Source organism: Rattus norvegicus, chromosome 9 (assembly GCF_036323735.1).
Source record: "Rattus norvegicus strain BN/NHsdMcwi chromosome 9, GRCr8, whole genome shotgun sequence".
Lineage (NCBI taxonomy): Eukaryota > Metazoa > Chordata > Mammalia > Rodentia > Muridae > Rattus > Rattus norvegicus.
In genome coordinates, this window is record NC_086027.1 from 101,275,932 (window position 1) to 101,296,560 (window position 20,629).

Genomic DNA, 20,629 nt, shown 5'->3' on the forward strand with positions numbered 1-20,629 from the left:
GTCAGACCTTCCCAAAGCCTCAGGCCAAGTGGCCTGCCCCCAGCAACGTCCTGTCATGGACCTTTCATTTCAGGGTGTCTTTCAATACCATGATTATGTCAGCAACTCATGAAAGTGTATCCTGAAATGAATACTTTTTTATGTATGTTATACTCAGTAAAATTAATTTTTAAGTCCCTGTACTTTTATATTAGGCTTTACACATTCCCCCTGCCCCAACACCAGTAACACTGTGTTAGAAAATTGCAGTCTCTCCTTCTGTCCATATGTAAGCTACAGCCTAGGTGAAACCCTTGGACACTTCCTGTCCCAGTGTCTGGCTTCACAGAGTTTTCTTGTGACAACAGGTATAAGAAAGTCTACAAAGTTCACCAGGACGTGTGTTTTAAGGAGCGCTGCCAGAGCACAAGCCTCAAAAAGCTCAAACAGGTGCACTCTCGGGACCACGCTGTCATGCATGCACTTCTGTGGGTGGGTAGGGGTAGTACTGACAGGGTCGGTAGGCTATTTGCCCAAAAATGCAGCCCATGTGTGGCTGTACTCTGCTCAGAAACTAGTGCCCACGTGTGCATGTGTGAGGGCAGATAGGCCAGCTGTGCTTGGAGGTGGTCACTGTGGTTCTGCACAGGAATGAATGTGGTGCTGACAGGAAAACAAGGATGTGACTGACAGGCCCAAGTGTCTAAGTTGAAGTCTCCCCACAATGTCAGGTTGTTTTCTGCTCATCCCACAGCATCCTTTAGCTGGTGTGTGCACCTGGACTGAAAGGCCAGGCTTCCTGTCAGTCTGGCTGTGGGCTTTGCTGGGTTATATATGAGGAACAGATGAGGTTGGCAGAGGTAGGGTTTAATAGACACAAGATTCTTTCTCACCAAACTGGTTTTCTTAATTCTTTCAGGAATCAAATTAACAGTCAAACACTGAAGAAATCTTAAGGTACATTCTCCTTCATACCAAGATCTGTTGAGAACTGGAGACACCATCATACCCAGCACCTTGGACAACTGATGGTGCAAACTTAGCACTGTGCTATTACAGACCCAACCAGGAAGGTTCCAGAATTCCCTGTCTATAGCCTCCCAATAGACATAACCTGGTCTGGCCTTCCATATGAATCCACTTTCAGGTGGAAATGACTCTCTGGGGGAGGGGCAAATGCAGACCAGTTACAATGAGGCACAAGAATCACCTGGCCCCTTCAGGACAGTGGGCCTGGGTGTTAGATGGATCAAGGATGCCAAACAATCCTGGGGGTGCTAGGAAGGACCTAAGGACATACCCTCAAGCCCTATGAATAGCATTCTACTGGTGGAAAAGGGCGGGAGCCTTGTCATGTAACCTGCAGGTGATCCTAAATAGAGCCTCTCACTGGGAGAGATATCATGGATCCTGGAATTCTAAGCACTAATAACCCTGAAGTGAAAGAAACTTTGCCTGCTTGATCCAGCATGTCCCACCCCACCCTCCCCATACATAAACTGTGAGATGTCAAAGGGCATTGGAAAATTTTTTTCACAAGCCTGGGAAATACTGGGTTACACTACAGAGATCCCTGTATAGCCTGAACTCAGCCCCAACACTGACTTACTGATGGGACATCAATTGGAAACGAGAGACTGGCTGGCCAGAGACATTTCACTCCTCTCCCTTGGAGGAGCCAGAACAGTACATCTGTGCAGTGGTGGGAGAGAGGCAGATCTGGAAGCCTGCCAGGAGTGAATCACCTTTGTTCTACAGTGTAGGACGTGAAGGAGAAATGTCACCCAAAGGCCTAAGAACAAAGAAGAGCAAAGCAGTTCTGGGCGAAGGTCATCCGAAGAGAAAAGTGTCTACAGTAAAAGGCAGGGCATCAGGAGAGCGGGCTCTCAGACAGGCCTAAGCAGGGCCTGTGCATCTTGACCATTTCAGATGTGAAGACTGCAGGAAGAGCAGCTGACCAGACTCAAATCCTGTCTACTTAACAGCATCACCTTTTCACCTCAGCCCCCAAAAATGCACACAACACCCTCCAACACATGTGAGCAACTTCATTCTGGCAAAGATCAAAAATCCACAAATTATTTGGTTTTAAAATATTTACATGGCAGTAAGTCAGATGAAATATTAATGCAAAAAAAGAAATATTAATGCATCCTTTAAGAACTCACAGAAAACTCATTTTTAGAAAAAAAATGAGAATCCCTAGGTACTTATCACATAATGGCTTATAGAAAACCTATTCTCAGAGCAACACACACACACACACACACACACACACACACACACACACACACACATCACACACACCCCTTCTCTTTCTGAAGAAACCAGAATTCGCCATCCACAGCTGCCCTGAGAAAATGAGCAGTGCCACCCGCCCCTAAGGAAAGGCAGCAGAGGACCAGCAAGCAGCAAACTTAAAGCCGGAGGCTGATCGCAAGTGTCCTAAGAGGTGCGTGTGTCCCTTCCATCCCGCCCTGCATCACAGCCAGCTGGAATTCTGGCTCCTGGGGACAATGCCTGCTGCCTCCAGAGAAAGACTGGATATAAAGAGGAGTGTGCCTCAGTTCACTGTTACTCCTTTTGTCAAAAGGACCGGCATGTGCTGGTAATTCTGTCCACACCTCAAGGATTTCCAAAACCCAGGAAATGAGGTTCAAAACTTAAACGCCAAGCTCCCAGCAGTAGGCAGTCTCCCCGAGATCTCTGTCCTCCAAATTCTAGAAAAGAGACAGCCAGACATGCACACCCAAAGGACTCCTGCCAGGGAAGCAACAATGCACCCTGCTGCAACCCAGGGTTGCTGTTTCCGCAGTTCTGGTCAATCCCTCTGTGGAGAGTTACCTGTGTTACCAGGCTCTTTGTGATGCTTCTGTGCTCAGAAACCCACATCCAGATCCCAGTGCCAAAGAAAAAGACTCAGCTTTCACAAGAGATGCAAGAGAGGCTGTGCAGAAATAGATGGGCTCTACCCTGCTCCTCTTCTCATTTATACTGATGACCTAAAGAAGTGCTAATTCTACTATGGTGGGGCTTAGACACTTGGTCTACAACTCAGGGGTGGCAGGGCAGGCAGATGCTCAGGCAGGATTTTGGGCTCCGCAGGTAGAATGACTTGTACCTCTGGCACACACCCAACCCTGCTACTGTACTGCCAACACCATCACAGATGTAGATAGCATAGCTGTGTCCCAATGAGACTGCATTTACAAAAACAGGCAGCAGGCCATAGCTGGCAGCTTTATAAGATGATCTAGACCTCAGCCTTCCTTCTGCGGAGAAAACCATCCTGAATGACAAGTTGGCATCAAGACATGAAAGACCCCTGAACTTTCATAGAAGAAAAGCGATCAAGACCCCTGCTCTGAAACCTGAGGTAAACTTATACCACAGAGCAGGAAGAGCTACCTGTTCAAACCTGTGACACAGGGCAGGCTGGCTCCAGGAGACAGGGTCCAAGGCTTCTTGTAAGCTGTGCCCCAACTAGACAGCTGTGGTTCACCAAAACAAAAATATTTTACACAGCCTCCGCTTTCCATCCCACTCCGAACAAGGCTGTAAACAGCTGTCCTCTCCCTGCAGTAACATCACAATCAGAAAAGCCGACATACCCTGACTCCTTGCTCCAGCCTGAGCAGAGCTGACTAGAGATCCAGCACCAAGAACTACATCCCAACCAGAGAGGCCTCCTGCCCTTCAGAGGTCATAAAAACACAGTTTGAAGCATAACCTTTTAAGTTTTATTCTCACTAAAAACTTCTGAACCTATGTTATCACATAATTTTTTTCTCTTTCAAAAACTCACTACTGTACCTTAGATACTCGCTAGAGTCCTGGAGACCGCATAAGCTACAGCGTTAGCAGGGAGTGGCAAGCTCAGGTGGCATCACTGAAGAGCAGATGGGATCTTTGTACTTTACTACTAACCTCAGGGCCCTCACCGCCAGGCCGATGCTGCCACATTCCCATTTCCAGTTGGAGCCTGTGTTTCAAACAAGAGTCAGCCTGCTGACTGCTGAGTGTGGAGTGGAGAAAGACTCGCTGGTGCTGAGGAATTAGTGTATGACATTCCACACATGCGGTCTCTGCTTTCTTACATGCCTTTCTTATGCAGACTAATTAAATCCCTCAAAACAGTCACTGTCCACTTAAGAAATGTCACAGTGGGGGTTGGGCATTTAGCTCAGTGGTAGAGGGCTTGCCTAGGAAGCGCAAGGCCCTGGGTTCAGTCCCCAGCTCCGAAAAAAAAGAACCAAAAAAAAAAAAAAAAAAAAAAAAAAAGAAAGAAAAGAAAAAAGAAATGTCACAGTGGAATCAGAATCTAATGGACAAGGTGGAGTGTGGAGATTTTTGTGTTAAACTGAAGAGGCATTCATGAGTTGTTGGGTTCACCATGTGCTAATCAAAACTTAAGATGAACAGACACCTAATTGAGCTCAGGGCTAGGGTTCTATTCAGTTCTGATGGAGCCCAAAGCCAAATGCCCTATGTTCAGGGAAAGTGGAGATCATGTCAAGGCCACAAAGGGAAGAGTAAGCAGCGAAGAATGGATCATTGGTCTTAGTTTCATCCACAGCCAAGAACAGGCAGAAGGCATTCCCTTTCTTTACTGCCTATGGGATGTTGGGGTAGACAGGATGGCTTTCTGTGGTGAGTCCAACAGGCAAGGACCCGCCCTTGCCAGGAATAAGCTTGCCTCACACAGCTGCCAAAGTCAGAACTCCTGACTGTGTGCAGGAGAATCTGGGAATGACTGCTTTCCTTGAACACCCTCCTCTTTGCAATCAGGCTCCAGGCAAGTCAAAAGCCCCACACCTTGGTGCTGGTTCCTTACAAAATACACCTCAGATCCAGCAAGACCTCTACTTTAAACAGAAATACCTGGGGTCCAGTTACAATCCAAAGTTGTTGTAGTCACAGGACTTCCATGGGCCAGGTCTTTGAGCAGTTTCTCAGCATTGGCATTGCTTTGTGGACTGATGTGTGGTGCAATGTACGATCTTTTATAACCTCCCTGGCTCTGATCAGATCCCAAGGCCATGACATAAAAATATCCCCAAAGATTACCAGGTGTCTGGAGGACCAAGGTCATTCTCACATAAGCACTGAATTCAGTCTAAACACAAGGCCCACGTCGGGGTTTCACATGACTGTTAAATGCCACCAAATGGGGAAAAAATATGAGCAAAGCATTCCTGACTTTGGTCTCTGAGCAGCTCACTCTTTAGCACAGGCTACAGAGCCAGAGAGATAGGGGGCCTTGAGGTGGCAGCTTGCCCAAGCAGGAAGGGTCAGGTCAGCAACTGCAGAGAAGTGTATTGCTAGTCTGACAACTGTGTGACTAAAGGTCATGTTACTAACCAACTGCCTCTCACTCTGCTGTACATTCGACATGTCAGAAGGCCGGGAAATGGTGTCGGATAAAGAACATGCCTATCGTGTGGGAAACCTGCTACTTGTTCTCATTAAATAAAGTGCTATGACATACTAACCCTCATGTTACAATTCCATGGTTTTATCTTTACTATACTTGGAAATACAAAGGCTCCTGAGCTGAAAGGCACCTCTCTCCCCCCATGGTTCTGGAAGCAGCACAACTTATTTTAACAGAGAAAAAGACACCAACCTGGATGGGTTGCATTCCCTGGATTTTGACAGCTGAGTCCTTTATTTAGGATGGAGTAGGGCCCCCCACAGAACTCAAAAAGCCCCTCATTTGCTTTGGTGGATTTACCTGAATCTCCAGTAGATCACTGCAGGTTGGCTGGGGTTTTTTTTGTTTTGTTTTGTTTTTTTGTTTTTTCCTTTATCAAACAGTGTTGGGATCAAAAGTGCTTGAGAAGATCCAGGTGAAGCTCCCCAGTGCTTCAGGAACATGAGAATGACCTCTGACATCCCAGTGCTCTGTCACGGCAGCTCCTCCTCCTCTTCTTCCTCTTCCTCCTCCTCCTCCTCAGACATATGGCTCTCAGACTCCTCCTCCTCTTGATCCAAGAGCTTTTTAAAAACTTCAAACTCCTCAGCAGAGGAACAGGCTGTCCTGGCCAAAAACTCAGCTTCAGAAACTCTGAGAATGTTCTTCAGTGAGGGATTAGGGATCTGTGTCTGCCCCTTCTTATCAGGGGTTTGGTACCGTCCAAGGCGCTCCAAGTAAATGTGTCTCTGCTTGACCTTGGCTATTGAATACTGTAGGAAATCGGTCCTGACGATGTCTAGATGTGTCAGTCCCATCCTGAAATATGCATACTGAAAGACAACAAACACCTTTAGGAATCCACTTATAGAACCCTAAAGCCTGTCATTCCAACTCAAAACAAACTGTAGTCCAAAATCATTAATCGCCTAATTAGAAATGGTAGAATAACCACTGTAGAAGACTCATATTTGTTTGAAATCTAGTTTTCAAAGCATTTCCAAATTCAGGCCGAGAACAATGCAGCAGAAAACAATGGGGCATAGAGGGATATCCTTTTCTTTAAATAGGGCAACAGAAATCATGAGTGGGAAAAAACGGACCCAAAGAAATCATAACATACCTAGGAATCTTTAAAAGAATGTGTGAGCATGAAGTTTGTTTTATTTGAGTATAGTACAGCATGCTCTGGAGGTCAAAGGCTAGGCTAACTGGTTCACAAACCTCCAAGGATTCCCTGTCTCTACCTCCCATCTCCCCATAGGGGTGGCTGAGGCACTGGGCTTCTTAGGTGGGTTCTGGGGATCTGAACTCAGGTCCTCAGATCAGCTGCATTTGCTTGTTTGGTTGGTTTGTAGAGTCAAGGTCTCTACACAGCCTTGGCTGTCCTGGAACTCACTGTGTAGACCGGGCTGACCTCAAACGCAGAGATCCACCCGCCTCTGCTAAGCTGAAAGGAGTCCGTCACCACCACCCAGCTGCACAAGTGCTGTTACATCTGTTACTAAACTGTTAGAGCAACTGTCACAATTTCCAAATCCCTCACACAAACTGACATTCCAAGAGTTGTAAAATTTTACCTACTTGGACTTGGAATGCACCAGGCCACTCACTGTCAAGGAAGAAGAGCTAGAGAACAGGCTTGTATTGGACAGAGGAGAGGAGAACTGAGCTGTATTAGTCTAGAACAGATGTTTTTTACTCAGAGGCTTCTTATCCACCAGCTGACCCTACTGAACTAAAAACACCTGAAAACTCTGCCATCACCAGCCCAATCGCTTACTCTCACCTGGAATTTGTATTCTAGCTCACTGGGGTCCTCCTGCAAAACAGCTGGGCATCTGTGCAGAATGTCAGTGATGTGCTGTACTGTGAACAAGCACTTCTCCTTGAGGACTTTTACAATATTATCAATGTCCTGCTGACGCATGGTGAAAACCTTAGGGCAAACAGAAAGCACCCGCTTCAGTTTCCCTGTAGAATATAAGAAAAGCAAAGCATGTAACTTCAGCATGTTCCAGAAAGCCAAGGGCTTAACGACATTTAGGGTCTGGTAGATAAAGGCACATGCCAGCAAGCCTGTAACTTGCATTCAATCCCCAAGACCCACACTGTGGTGGCAGACAATTGACTCTAGAAATTGTCTTGTGGCATCCACATGTACCCCATGACATGTACAACCACCAGACACATTTTCAGATACAGATACACACACGCCTCTGAGACAGAAGGGAGCTGAGGGTGATGACACAGCAAGGATCCTCTCCCTCCATAGGACTGCCCATTTCAGAGATCTACCTTCCATGAAGCACCATGGAAAGAACTCTTCATATTCTATGTCTTTCTCTTGCATGCTTAGTTTAGAAAACTTCCCAGGGATTCACGGGGATACGCCAGAGAGTGCTTCCTGTATAGTGAGGCTCAGGGCTGTTGTCTCACTCTGTATAAGACAGATTAATAATCTCTAGACTTGGGAGCCTGACCTCGATGAAGAACTTGGGAATAACAATGGTAGGAACAAGAACATTCAGGACACACAAGTAGTCTGAGAGTGACCACGAGTTATACTGTTTGTTTTGTAGGGTCTCCTTGGTAGGCCTGGAACCTACAGAGATCCATCCACCACTGTCTCTAGAGTACTGGGTTTAATTAAAAGCAGGCACTACCACACCTGGTCTCCACATGTTTTACATTAGTAACTGTATTTGGACAAATGGTATAAGTAGGGGTTGCCCAGACAAAGTGAAGTGAAGGGTCTTCTTATGAATAGTTGTGCCAATTTAATGACTGGAAACTTAAAAATCACTTAGCCATTAGCTAACTTTCCTAACGGCCTCGCTGGTCCCTACTTCCCTTCCATGTGAAGAGGCGTTTCCAAAGTGTAAGCTTTATTTTCACCTCTCAGGCTGTGCTTCACATGCTGACTGAGCTTGGGCTTACATGACACTGTAAGAGACAATCTGTCAAGGGGAACACAGTTATCTTTTTGCTTATATTCTAGAGGAGGCCTGGAGAGACACCAAGCATAGTGGGCTCTAAGCCTCCCAAATTTGGAGGTAAAATCTTACCATGAATAATGAAAAGAAATAGAGGCGGTCAAATGAGTAGAGAGGACCACCTCCCTTCTCCAGAAGCGTGACAACTGTTGGAAGAGGGAGGCCACTCTTCACAGCCTTCCAAAGCCTGGTACCATCAGCTCTGAAAGTTGTGTGGGGGATGTTGTTGCAGAGGTCACACACATGCATACACATACATCACTACCATAGAGCAACACTAACCCATCAAAAATGGACTCCATGTCCCAAGTGTTCCAGAGCTAGACACCTCAGTGATCACACAGGGAACTCACTTTGAACTTGGTTCTCTCTTCTTGGGCTGCTCGTCCCCAACTCCCTCTTACAATGCCATCTGCACAGAGCCCACTGCACATCTCCTTGGAGACACTGACCTCTCCTCAGCAAACTTTCCTACCTCACTTCCCCTGACTAAAGTGTGTTTAGCCCACAGCGCACATGCATCCCAGGGTATCTATGAATGCAGCCTAACTCATTTGAAGGTGACAATACCAGGCCAGACTATCAAAAGGTTGGACATCCCTGCAAGGGTGGGCTATTTTCTCCCTAACTCTGACTCTTCTCACAACATTAAGTCTGCTGCATCATGTACCTTCTCCAAGGCCGAGCTTCCGAAGGTAACTGGAACGCCTCTTCATTTGCGTGGCAGACAGTTTCAGCAACTGGGGATTTTTCTTCAAGGCCATAAATACAGGCTCTGGGTTCAACCCCAAGAGTAGAAGTTCTGAAATTATGTCCAGCAACTGTTGAGGATGGACACTTGGTTGTATATTGAGCAAGCTGTCAATATGGGCTTCAGCAAAACCCATGTCCTGGAGGGAACTGATGGCCCTTTCAAGCTCCAAGGACTCAGAACCCATACATGTCCTCTGTTCCTCATGAAGACACGGAACAAGACGTGTCCTGTGTTCTGGTTCCTGCATGTACTTTTTGGGTCTAACGCTGGAAAACTCTTGAAAGTTCCCTCTACTGGGTACTGTAGTCAGTTTACAAAACAAAGAAGGACTCATCTTTTTCTCTTTTCTGAAATGACAGGTCTGCCTAGCCAAACAGGCCCAGGAAAGGGCCATTAGACGATGCCATTCAGGAACCTGTAAGGCAGAGCAAAAACAGAATCATTTCCACCACAGAATAACGACCACCACAAACTTAATGAACTAGTAACCTTGAACCTCAGCTTGACCCTTGACCCACAAAAGCTAACAATTTTTGTAAATTAATCTGTAAAATCTTCTTTGGATTTAAAAAAATCTCCAAAGCATAAAATTAGCATACAAACAACATCACTTACTGAAGATAGAGGAGTATCAGCAGTATCCACATACTAACGAAACAGGGCAAAAGCAATAATATTTGGCTGATAATTCTGAACCGCAGACTAGCCACCAGACAGATACGCCAACTAATTTCATTCCAACAAAGGACAGTTTTCTTTTTTCAAGGATTCCCTCCATTAAAGGAAGAATATTTTGAGGAATGAATCTGTCCATTTGTACCCAGTTGCCCTCGGTGTTTGGGACTAGCACATAACAAATTACGCACCGAGCACCCGGTGCGCGCCAGACTGGTCTCAAACTCTGGCTGGCATGGTCAGCCTCCCCCGCTTGCCGATGTTGGTGGTCCAGGCCTCCCTAGCGGTTAGGCTGAAACTCCGGAGAAGGCAGAAACTATCTCAGGTACAGGCTATCTGTGCACACGCAACTCGGGAGCGCTCTGCCACAAGGTGAGCGCAGACCAGGGCAACAAGAACTAGCGGCAGTGCCTCCTGAACGTCCGACCAACAGTTGCTGTGAACCCAGGGCCTAGGGCAAACTCACCTGCCTTCCCAGCGAAGCCATGGAGCCCAAGAAGCGAATAACTGTGACACCGGAAAAGGCGGTCCTTCCTGACTCACAACGTCCGGTCTCGATCTATGTCCGCCGCACTCCCCCGGGACGGCGTTCTTTAGTTCCGGACCCAAGCCCTGATGCCAGATGCTCCTGCCCAGCACTTGCAGCTTGCAGGTGTAGCTCCTCTTACTTGGGTATACTCAGCCGCATGATCTCTACCAGGAACAAGCAACACTTCCTGGGTTTTAAAACTGCTCTTCATAGTACAGTTTTAAACTACCTCGAAGAGCACACCATCGTTTTCTGTTGTGAAACTACGCTTACTAGGGCTGGGGTAGGAGGGACTATGTAAAAAATAAGCACCTGTGTTAAAAGAATCTACAAGGCCAAATAAGCTAATGCTGTAACTGTGAAGTTAGGATGTTGCAGACCGGAACCAAATTATCATGGATTATTCGTCACCTTTTTTGAAATTCATTCACTGTCCACCCGTCTAACCCAACAGCTTTGTGACTATAAACGCCTTAAAAATAAATTCCTAGACCACCACTGGTTTTTACCAATCCAAAAGGTAACAGTATCATTAGTTAATAACTAAAACTGTATTTAAGTGTTTTTCTAGTTTTGCCTTATCCGTCCTATCTGTGGTTTCCCACCAATGCGTCTGGTAAATGCCTTGATTTATGGCTTTATTCTGTAACTATCTCACCTAACTACATCGATGGTGGAAAATCTTTTGGAGCAACCAAATTTGTGTTCCTGGGCTCATCTTTGAGGTGGGTTGTTTTTGATGGACACTGTAATACAGTAATAAGTTCTCAGGACAGCCCAAAATTCTTCCTGAAATGGTAAGTATGGATCCAGACCCAGATAAAAGTATTTGGTAACCTATTGTTTAAAAATGTGTGTTTTGTTAGTAAGATGGATTAGCAGTTAAAACACTTGCCACACCAGCTTGATGCCCTGGGTTTGATCCTAGGAACCCATGTAAAAGTGAAGAAGCAAACCCACCTCACATAGTTGTTCTCTGACTTTTACACACACACACACAATGGCACACATGCCCATTGTACTGGCTAGTTTTGTGTGTTAACTTGACACAAGCTGGAGTTATCACAGAAAAGGAGCCTCAGTTGAAGAAATGCCTCTGTGAGACTCAGCTGTAAGGCATTTTCTCAACTAGTAGTCAAGTGGGGAGGACCCAGCCCATTGTGGGTGGTGCCGTCCCTGGGCTGGTGGTCCTGGGTTCTATAAGAGCACACTGAGCAAGCCAGGGGAAGCAAGAGAGTAAGAAACATCCCTTCATGGCCTCTGCATCAGCTCCTGCTTCCTGACCTGCTTGAGTTCCAGTCCTGACTTCCTTTGGTGATGAACAGCAATGTGGAAGTGTAAGCTGAATAAACCCTTCCCTCCCCAACTTGCTTCTTGGTCCTGATGTTTGTGCAGTAATAGAGAACCCTGACTAAAGATTTTTAAATCTGTTCAAATCAGAGGCCTTGAACCAGATCAATGACTCATTGCAATGAACATTTGCAAGTAAAGCTGTCTGAGCAAAAGGTATACTTTGTGATACACTGCAAGTTCCAATGCAACTATGACAAGACAATGTTTTATCTTTAATTTTTATTTTCTTTGGGGGGTTATAAGGGTGAGAGAAGACATGGAAGGACTTGGAAATGAGTAGGATTTGGGTGCATGATATGAAACTCCCAAAGACTCACAAACAAATATTATATTGAGGGGGAAATAAACCTGTGCTCAATATGAATACCTAGCCACACAAAGGCACCAAAAGAAGTCAAATGTTTTAGAAGCTGAAGAGATGGCTCAGCGGTTAACAGCACAAACATAAGGATTGCAGTTCAGACCCCAACACCCACATAAAAAAATCCAGGTATGGTCCCATTAATACCTATAATCCCAGCACTGAGTACCAGTTTAGCCAAAAAGAATGTGGGTCTGGGGGCTGGGGATTTAGCTCAGTGGTAGAGCGCTTACCTAGGAAGCGCAAGGCCCTGGGTTCGGTCCCCAGCTCCGAAAAAAAGAACCAAAAAAAAAAAAAAAAAGAATGTGGGTCTGGATATAGGAAGACCCTGCCTCAAAGCAAGCTACAGGTAACACTAAACTGTAAGTGCAAATATGCACATATACATACACCTCACATACATACATGCACACACACACACACACACACACACACGAAGGTGTCTGCTTTTTTTTTTTTAAAGAACATATCCCAAGAAATAAAATTACAGGGAAAATGACAACAGAGCCCTCTCAGCCCAGAGGTCTGGCTTCCCGTATGGATGAACACCAGAACATTCCAAACCAATTTCTATCCACTAAATTTGTATTTTAGATAATGTTTGGGCAAAGAGCCTGGTTAACTTTTAGGAGAGAGCAGTAAAAGAAAGAAGCTATGGATAGCTCCTGCCCCTTCAGCGATGGGCAGCAGAGCTGACAGGAGTCAAGCCAGGGCAGCCAGTGAAGGAGCGCAGCGCGTGGCGTCCCCGCCCGCCAGTCCCAGTGACCTTCACAGGTTGCGGCAGAGAGTTCAGGCCTGGGCAGTGTTCAATGTACGTGCAGGAGATCTTCCTGGGCAAGGTGCCGAGTAGACTGAGGAGAACGTCTGTGGAGAAGCTCAAGGAGAATTGCCTCAAACATGGTGCTCATGGGAGCTTAGAAGACCCCAAGAAAGTGATCCACCATAAGTTAATACATGCTGCTTCAGAGGGGGTGCTGAGTGACAGCAAAATGATCTTGGAAGAAAACATCCAGGACCAAGGCGTCTTATTGATAAAAAGCGTGCTCCCTCCCCACTCCCTAAGATGGCTGTAGAAGAAACAAGAGCAAAAGGCTCCAGAGATGCTATTCTTCCAGCAACGGCCAACCTGCCTGCTTGCAGCACAAACCAGACACCATGTCCAGGGCACCATGAGAGACCTCCAGACAGAACTCGGGAAGATCCTCGTGTCCCTTATTAAGGTGGCACAGAAGCTGTTAACACTGAATCCTGACGCAGTTGAATTAAGAAGGCAAATGCTATGCTGGGTGAGACTGCCTTGCAAGCAGCTCACAGAAATGGGCTTTCCAGAGAGCAGAGCCTCAAAGGCCCTTCGGCTGAACCACATGTCAGTGCCTCAGGCCATGGGGTGGTTAACTGAATACTCGGAAGATCCAGCTAGTGACAAGCCTCTTCCAGGCCATGCCGCTCAAGCAGGCACAAGTGCTGCCGCTGCCACCCCCACCTCCTCTGAAGCTGCTGTGGGAACTAGTGTTGAAGATGAGGAGCACACAGAAATCTTCAAGATACGCAGGAAAAAGAAATTCTGAGCCGATGCTCAGGCTGTCATTTCACTGACAGAGATGGGCTTTGATGCCCTCCGAGTGAACAACCACCAGCAGAATGCTGCTTGTGAATGGCTGCTGGAGGACCAGAAGCCATCCCCTGAGAAGTTGGACCAGGGCATCGATCCCAATAGCCCTCTTTCAGGCCATCCTGGACAACCCAGCAGTGCAGCTGGGTTTGACAAACCCTAAGACATTGCTAGTGTTTGAAGCCATGCTGGAGAACCCACTTAACAGCACCCAGTAGATAATGACCCAGATACGGGCCCTGTCATGCTGCAGATCTCTAGAATCTTCCAGACACTGAATTGCACGTAAGTGGTGCCTACTGTGCTCCCTGGCTGTGCAGTCTCAGTGGTTTGTGAGGCAGTGGGCAACAGGGCCCAGCTGGGATCTTGCCTGGACCACAGCTTCAGTGACTCCTTTTCTGATCTAAAGGCTTATCAACTTCCGCCATATGGTTTGAAAGTTGCAGTCCTGGCTTCTGACAGATGTTTACAGAGAATGGCTATTGCCCTAGGAAGGTGGATGAGTACTGCCCTGTTCCCCTAGACTCTTTGCCGGGCTCCTGAAGTGCTACTTGAATTGAGCCTTAGGTGTTTGCTTGTGGAGCCCGATGTACTTTAAAGGAGGCAAGTTCTGATCCAAAGTGTTATGTCAAGTGTGCTCATTTATCCAGACTGACTCACAGATGGCTTCTTTAATAAATAAACCTTTTTCCTAAAAATAAATAAATGAATGAATAGATAGAAGAGCTGCCTAGATTCTACTACTTCTAAGTTTATTGGCTTCTTTCCTGAGAAAAAGGATCTGGCTATTGCATCAATAAACACATAACTGCTTTGTGCTAGGCACTGATCTAGTACTGAAGTGTTTAACCATATCTTTTGACAGAAAGATTCTATATAGGACAGGAAACTTACGATCTGTATAAAACTAAATAATTAATTACTTTTGTCTTAATTTTCTTTCTAAATAAATATTATTTAAGCCTTTACACCTAAAGTCTAAGAAAATCCTATCCCACTCCAAGTTTTTGAGAACAATCTAGGAACCTGAACAAGTCAGCCAGCAGTGGTAGCTAAAACACAGGGTTCTGTGAAAATCGGGCAGCAGCGTCTTCAGTCCTCACAAAACTTGTCACTGTTGAATCAGACTTGGAATTCCACGGGAAAAAATTATAGCTGCTACCCCACAACTTTAGTCTCAAGGCTTTGTTTTTGTTCTTCTACAAAGACACCTATAAGGCTTCAGACTATAACCAAAGGCCTTAATGATTTTTTTCCTAATTTGGAAATTGTTCTTGGAAAGCTGGATTTTGTATCTTCAACTGCTATACTCCTGTCCTGCAGGGAAAAACAATTCTGCAATATCTTGTGCTTTGTGTGTAATAAAGACTACAAGGGAAAATGTTTTACTTTGGAAATAAAGTCATCTGAAATCAAAAGCTAAAATGTTACTAACTTCTGGGGGACTGGGCCTAGAAACCCTCACACACAGACACTGGTAGGGTTGAAGGCCTTGAACTAGACACAGAGATGCAGTTAGAGCCTGTCACATAAACAAAGGAGAGCTGAGCTAGTCACAGGGTGTCTAAAAGTGCTGGCAGGGCACTGTGGATTGACAGATGGCTAACAGGCCTAAACCCCCACACCAAACAAGGATAGATTTCTTTTTAGCTGTGGTACAAAATGGTACAAAAATGGAAAAACAATAAAATCCAGGTGTTTCTCATGTCCCACACAGTCCTAGCCAGTGTACCTGTTAGCTAAGTAGCTTTAATTTGGAAAATGTTTAAGTAAATAAATATTCAGGCCATTATTGTGTGGCCACCTCCATAGATTCCACAAATCTGTCACATGTCACACGTACCAAGTCAGTGGGAAAGAAACCTACACACAAAACCAGAAAGAGCTGGGCGTGATGGCACACATCTTCAATCCTAATGCCTGGGAGGTGAGGGCAGGCAGATCTTCAGTTTAAGATCTACCTGGTCTGCATAGCTAAGCTCCAGACCAGCCAGAGTTACATGGTGAGATCCTGTCTCAAAAACTTACAAGCAAAGGACAAACAACAAAAATAATTTAAACACTCCATATGTCTTTCTGAGGCTCACAACTTAAAGCCCTTTAATAGTACAATGTAATCGAACATTAGAATGATTTTCAAGGTTATAAAAAATAACATGTTACAAGTCTGTATCACAAACCTAAGAAAAATAGTACCGCAGGCTCTTGTAGATTCGCACAGGAATCTATAGAGGGATTCATGCCGATTCTTCACAACTCCTTTCTCCAGTGGAAGCCCTAAAATCCATACAATTCCCCAAACCATGTGGAGAAGAGGAGCACTTGCTCAGCTGACTGGTGACGAGGGATCCTCAAGATGCAAGCAGTGGTTACCAGGAGCCTCCTTGGGAGCAGGAGGTCTACAAAGACCCTCTGTCTGAGCCACTTCACTTGGACTCCTACTCGCAAGCTCCAGACTTGCAGCTGACATCAGGCCACTTTCTGAAGGACAAAGAAGATAATACATTATATGCATGCTAGCAGTAAGATTCTAAAATCTTACTTTAGGACAACAGAATGGAGGGGGCAGTGGCTTCTGAAATCCCAGTGGTGAATTATAGAGTATGCTAAGATGCTAGTGAAGGGGCATGCTAATCTCCAGCTTGGTTCCCCAGGGCCTCTGACTTGGGCTAGGAAGCCTTGTCTGAAGAGACAAGTCCCACTTGGAGCCCCACAGCATCATGGTCAGCATCTGTACCCTTATCCCTCTTTGGACTAGACAACCAACTGTTGCCTTCCCACTCCTCCTGGCCAGGGCTGTTATAAGCACTTGTCCACCCTCTGTGGTCCATACCCACACTTTGAACCCAAGTAGCATCCAAGGGTCACTGCATAATCAAGCCCTATCTTTCAGGCCAGCCAAAAACTCTTGACATGTGGATTTAGGACAGAAGGAGCCTCAACCAGGATGGATGGTCACTTTCCCACCCCAGACAAAGACACTAAGGAGAGGAGGGGAAGAGGAAGGGAGACGAACTTCTCACCTGGCTGGCTGGTCCGACACACCTCTTCCCAGGTGTAGTTATCAAGGTTCACAGGCTGTGTCACCCAGGGGTCCACAATCAGCTTCTCCAAAGTGGTCCGCTGCTCAGGGCAAGGCTGCAGCAGCCCAGACAGAAGACTCATAAGTTCTAGGGACATAAAGAACATGGGAGGATCCAGGCCGAAGTCAAGTGGAACACATCTCAGACCTGTAGATTTCAAGCTACCCTGCCTCACAGAGCCTCACACAGAGCAAGGGGACAGCCAGTTTTAGAGCATTAAGGCCTGGCCTGTTATACTCAGCAAATGCATTTATGAGGCCTGCCTCCAAAGTGGAAGTGTGCAAGTTGAGGTCCAGCTCAATCAAAGCTCAGACTGTCTGCTTACAAGGCGTGCTGGCTAGTTTTATGTCAACTCAATGCAAACTAGAGTTATTTGGGAAGAAGGGATCTCAATTGAGAAAATGCCCCCACCAGACTGGCCTGTGGGCAAGCCTATTGCGCATTTTCTTAAATTGATATGGGAGGGCCCAGATCACTCTGTGAATGGTGCAACCCATGGGCTGGTGTTCCTGGGTCTTTAAGAAAGGAGGCTAAGCAGGCCATGAGGAGCAAGCCAGTAAGGAGCACTCCTCCATGGCCTCAGTATCAGCTCCCACCTCTAGGTTCTAACTGTTTCAGTTCCTGCCCTGACTTCCCTCAGTAATGGACTGTGTGTAACTCTAAACTGAAATACTTTCCTTCCCAAGTTGCTTTTGGTAGCAGTGTTTTATCTCAGCAACAGAAACCCTAACTCTGACACAGGGACTCTGGCTGTGAATGACTGAGGATGGACATGACATGCAAGACAAAGTAAATAGCGAGCTGAAGCACCTCGGATCATTCTGTGGGGAAGGAGACTGAGCTCTAACTGGACCTCAACCTTAATCTGTATTTGGGCCTATTTCCTCCAAATATATGTCTGTGTTGACCAGGGCCTCCCTGAGCCCCATCATCAGGAACCCAATCTGTGTAATGAGAATCCGTGGTGCAGAACAGTCCATCATATAAACTGCAGCATCTTAGGGACTCTCAACTTAGTAAAGCTCCAGATGCAAAGTGCTACAGCTTAAGTACATCCCTCCAAAGTATGCGTGCTGGGGAACTCGACCGTAATGTAACGGTGCAGGGCAGCTGGCTGTTGGGAGGTGGGTATAGTTTGAGGAAGCCATGGGTGGGGAAGACGGATGAGCTGGTGTCCTAAGAGGTAGAAAAAGCTAAGTTCCCTGTCTCCGCCATAAGGACAGAGAAAGAAGGTGCCATCCACAAGGCAAAAAGAGGTCTCACTGAGAACTGAACCTGCCACCACCTTTACTCAGACCTTCAGTCCTGTAACTGTGAAATGGTGATCTGACTGAAGGTCCTATCTGGGATTCTGAAAGCAGACATTGGCTTCTAACCTACACAGAGGCTAGGGCACAGACTGAAGATCTGCCGTCACCATGTGGGTTCTCCTCATAAGTGACTGCTGTGGGACCACAGGATGCCAGAGTGGAAGGGGCCCCAGCTGACACCTGACACATCTGCCATCTCCATGAGCTCCACTAGGCTCCAGGCTCCTGAAGTGTCTGCTCCAAGCTTAGGAAGCCTTTCTGGCCTCTGAGTCAGAGTCCACTTGACTACCTGGCTTTCATTAAACATACAAAGTGCCACTTGGCCTCAAGCTGCTGTCACATCTTCTCTCACTGACATTTTCCACGTGAACTGCTGAGGGTCAAGTCTCCTCGTGCACTAACACTACCCTGCTCCACAAATGGGGCTTCTGACCTAAGTTAAACATCTGACCTCACAGATGCTGCCACAGACAAGGTTACTGACTGCAAAGCATCACTTCCAAGAGGGCCTTGAAGATCCAAAGGACACTAATAAAAATTACCAAAATGTTTTTTGAGTCACGTTAAAATTATTATGCCCAGATCAAATGTTGGAAGAATAAAAAAAGAGGTCATCAGTACAGAAAGAGAGGAGGCAGAAACACAAGAGGTCATCAGTACAGAAAGAGAGGAGGCAGAAACACAAGAGGTCATCAGTACAGAAAGAGAGGAGGCAGAAACACAAGTACTGAGCTATCATTTGCCACCTGGAGCTCATGCTCACCTTGGGAAACCAGGAAGGGGGGATGAATAACTGCCTCCATGGTCTCCTCCACCTCACAGAAGGGATTCTCCTCGAAGATGAGCGTGTACAGCGTGACCCCGAGAGACCACATCTCCAGCTCTGGCCCTCTGTAGCTGTGAGGAGGAAAGGAGAACATTTCAGAGCCTCTCTGCACTTGCTACAAAGCCCCAGCCCTGAATGCCAGAGCCTTCCATCCCTGGCCAGAGACTTGCATTCTCAGTCCACTCAGGGTTGCCTCAAGCAAGAGACCCTCTATATGACCAGGAAAAGGAGGGATTCCCAGAGGTGGGGAGAGCAGAAGAGTGGGTAGCAAATCACAACTTGGAATCCCTAGGTGCCACAGGAGCCACAGGCAGCGTTGGAACAAGGTGATGGGATACCCACTCACCGTGTGGTGTGAGGAAGAAGATGCTCAAAGTGGAGATGAATGAGGAGAAACACAAAGACAAAATGTAGTGACAGCTGAGGGGTCAGAGAAATGAATGGCAGGATGGAGAGGCTTATCTGGAACTAGGCCTGATAGGAAGAGCCTGCCTCTGGGAAGATGTGAAGTATTGTTATCAAGACTTCACCCATGCTATCAGCTTCCAGGCAGGTTGCCTGTAGCCAGTCAGAGTTTGCTGACCCCTGGACAGAAAGATATCTATATGTAAAAGAGGAAGGAAGAATGTTCTTTGGAAAGCCTTTTGCCTGGTGAAATGCAGGTGTGTGCGCAATGTGGAAGGATGCAGAATGAGACAAGGGCCTGCCCAAGAGGGCCACAAGCAGAACCAGCACACATACAACTGAAAAGGATGGGCAGAGAGCGGAAAACACAGTACTGACAGGAGACGGGGAGAAGGCACAGTGCACAGACCACTCAATACTGAGATGGAAGTTTAATAGCCTGGGTGTGGAGCAGCAGACCAGCCACACAAAGCATGTATAGTGAACCAGTTTACATGCAATTCCTCTTTAATACCGACGACATTTCAGCCACTCTTGCTACTGGGCTTCTTGTATGGGCAGCCCAACAAGATTATTTAGACAATGACTACTGGAACCGCAAAGAGACCTCCAGTTAAGAGCATTGGCTGCACTTGCAGAGAACCTGGGTTCCATTCCTAGCAACCACGACAGCTAACGACTGTCTGTTGTTCCAGTCCCAGGAGACCTGTGTTCGTTAGGTATCTACTCCTATGATGAAAACACCATGACCAGAAGCAATGTGTGGAGGAAGCTTATTTGTCTTGCAGGTTACAGCGCACCATCAGGAGAGCTGAGACTGGAATGGGGGGCAGGAACCCGGAGGCAAGAACTGAAGCAGAGCACGGATGAGTACTGTTAGCTTGCTCAGACTGCTTTCTTAAGCAACTCAGAACCACTCACCAAGAGATGAAACCTCTCACAGTGAATTAGGCCCTCCCACATCAGTCATTACTCAAGAAAATGCCCCATAGGCCAGTCAGGTGGGGCATTTTCTCAATGGAGGTTTTCTCTTCCCAAATGACTCATTTGTGTCACACAGACAAATCACTACTCAGAATACGATCCAACACCCTTTTCTGACTTCTGCAGGCACTGAACATGCTACACAGACATACACGCAGGCAAAACACCCAAACGCATAACATAAAAATAAATATAATTCTGAAATAATAATTATTCCTGATATTCAGAGTAAGTACAGCAAGTTACAGAGGAGTTACTCAGATAATCCCATCTTTTTTTTTTTTTTTTTTTTTTTAAGATTTATTTATTATATATAAGTACACTGTAGCTGACTTCAGATACACCAGAA

General features: G+C 46.3%; 3 protein-coding genes and 1 pseudogene across 9 annotated transcripts in view; 2 read left to right on the forward strand and 2 right to left on the reverse strand.

Moving 5' to 3' along the window:
* Sned1 (sushi, nidogen and EGF-like domains 1) overlaps positions 1-5,470 on the forward strand; it is a 59,905-nt gene extending 54,435 nt beyond the window's left edge. For all 3 annotated transcript variants that reach the window (XM_039083765.2, XM_039083768.2, NM_001413841.1), the window contains 2 exon segments: positions 348-429; positions 899-5,470. In XM_039083765.2, coding sequence (XP_038939693.1) covers positions 348-429; positions 899-910 — 94 coding nt within the window. In that variant the 3' untranslated portion in view covers positions 911-5,470.
* Positions 5,471-5,628: 158 nt separating this feature from the next.
* Positions 5,629-10,305, reverse strand: Mterf4 (mitochondrial transcription termination factor 4). The gene is made up of 4 exons (NM_001037209.2): positions 10,284-10,305; positions 9,059-9,557; positions 7,182-7,366; positions 5,629-6,225 (listed from the first exon to the last, which is right to left on the reverse strand). Exons 1-4 carry the CDS (start codon positions 10,302-10,304, stop codon positions 5,887-5,889), a joined length of 1,044 nt encoding a protein of 347 aa, NP_001032286.1. The 5' UTR covers position 10,305; the 3' UTR covers positions 5,629-5,886.
* Positions 10,306-12,178: 1,873 nt separating this feature from the next.
* On the forward strand, positions 12,179-14,186 carry LOC103690574 (ubiquitin-associated domain-containing protein 1 pseudogene; annotated as a pseudogene).
* Positions 14,187-15,741: 1,555 nt separating this feature from the next.
* Pask (PAS domain containing serine/threonine kinase) overlaps positions 15,742-20,629 on the reverse strand; it is a 41,616-nt gene continuing 36,728 nt past the window's right edge. For all 5 annotated transcript variants that reach the window (XM_039083420.2, XM_039083422.2, XM_039083419.2 and 2 more), the window contains 3 exons: positions 18,829-18,962; positions 16,696-16,842; positions 15,742-16,153 (listed from right to left, as the gene is read on the reverse strand). In XM_039083420.2, coding sequence (XP_038939348.1) covers positions 15,999-16,153; positions 16,696-16,842; positions 18,829-18,962 — 436 coding nt within the window. In that variant the 3' untranslated portion in view covers positions 15,742-15,998. The remainder of the gene's footprint in view (positions 16,154-16,695; positions 16,843-18,828; positions 18,963-20,629) is intronic.

Bases quoted from the DNA above. Each gene is read 5' to 3' on its own strand.
- Mterf4 (NM_001037209.2), bottom strand. From the start codon at position 10,304: ATGGCTTCGCTGGGAAGGCAG. The intron at 7,367-9,058 runs GTACATGATGCA...TATATTCTACAG, and splicing joins GAAGCTCGGCCTTGGAGAAG to GGAAACTGAAGCGGGTGCTT. The intron at 6,226-7,181 runs GTGAGAGTAAGC...GTTGTCTTTCAG, and splicing joins AGCTAGAATACAAATTCCAG to TATGCATATTTCAGGATGGG.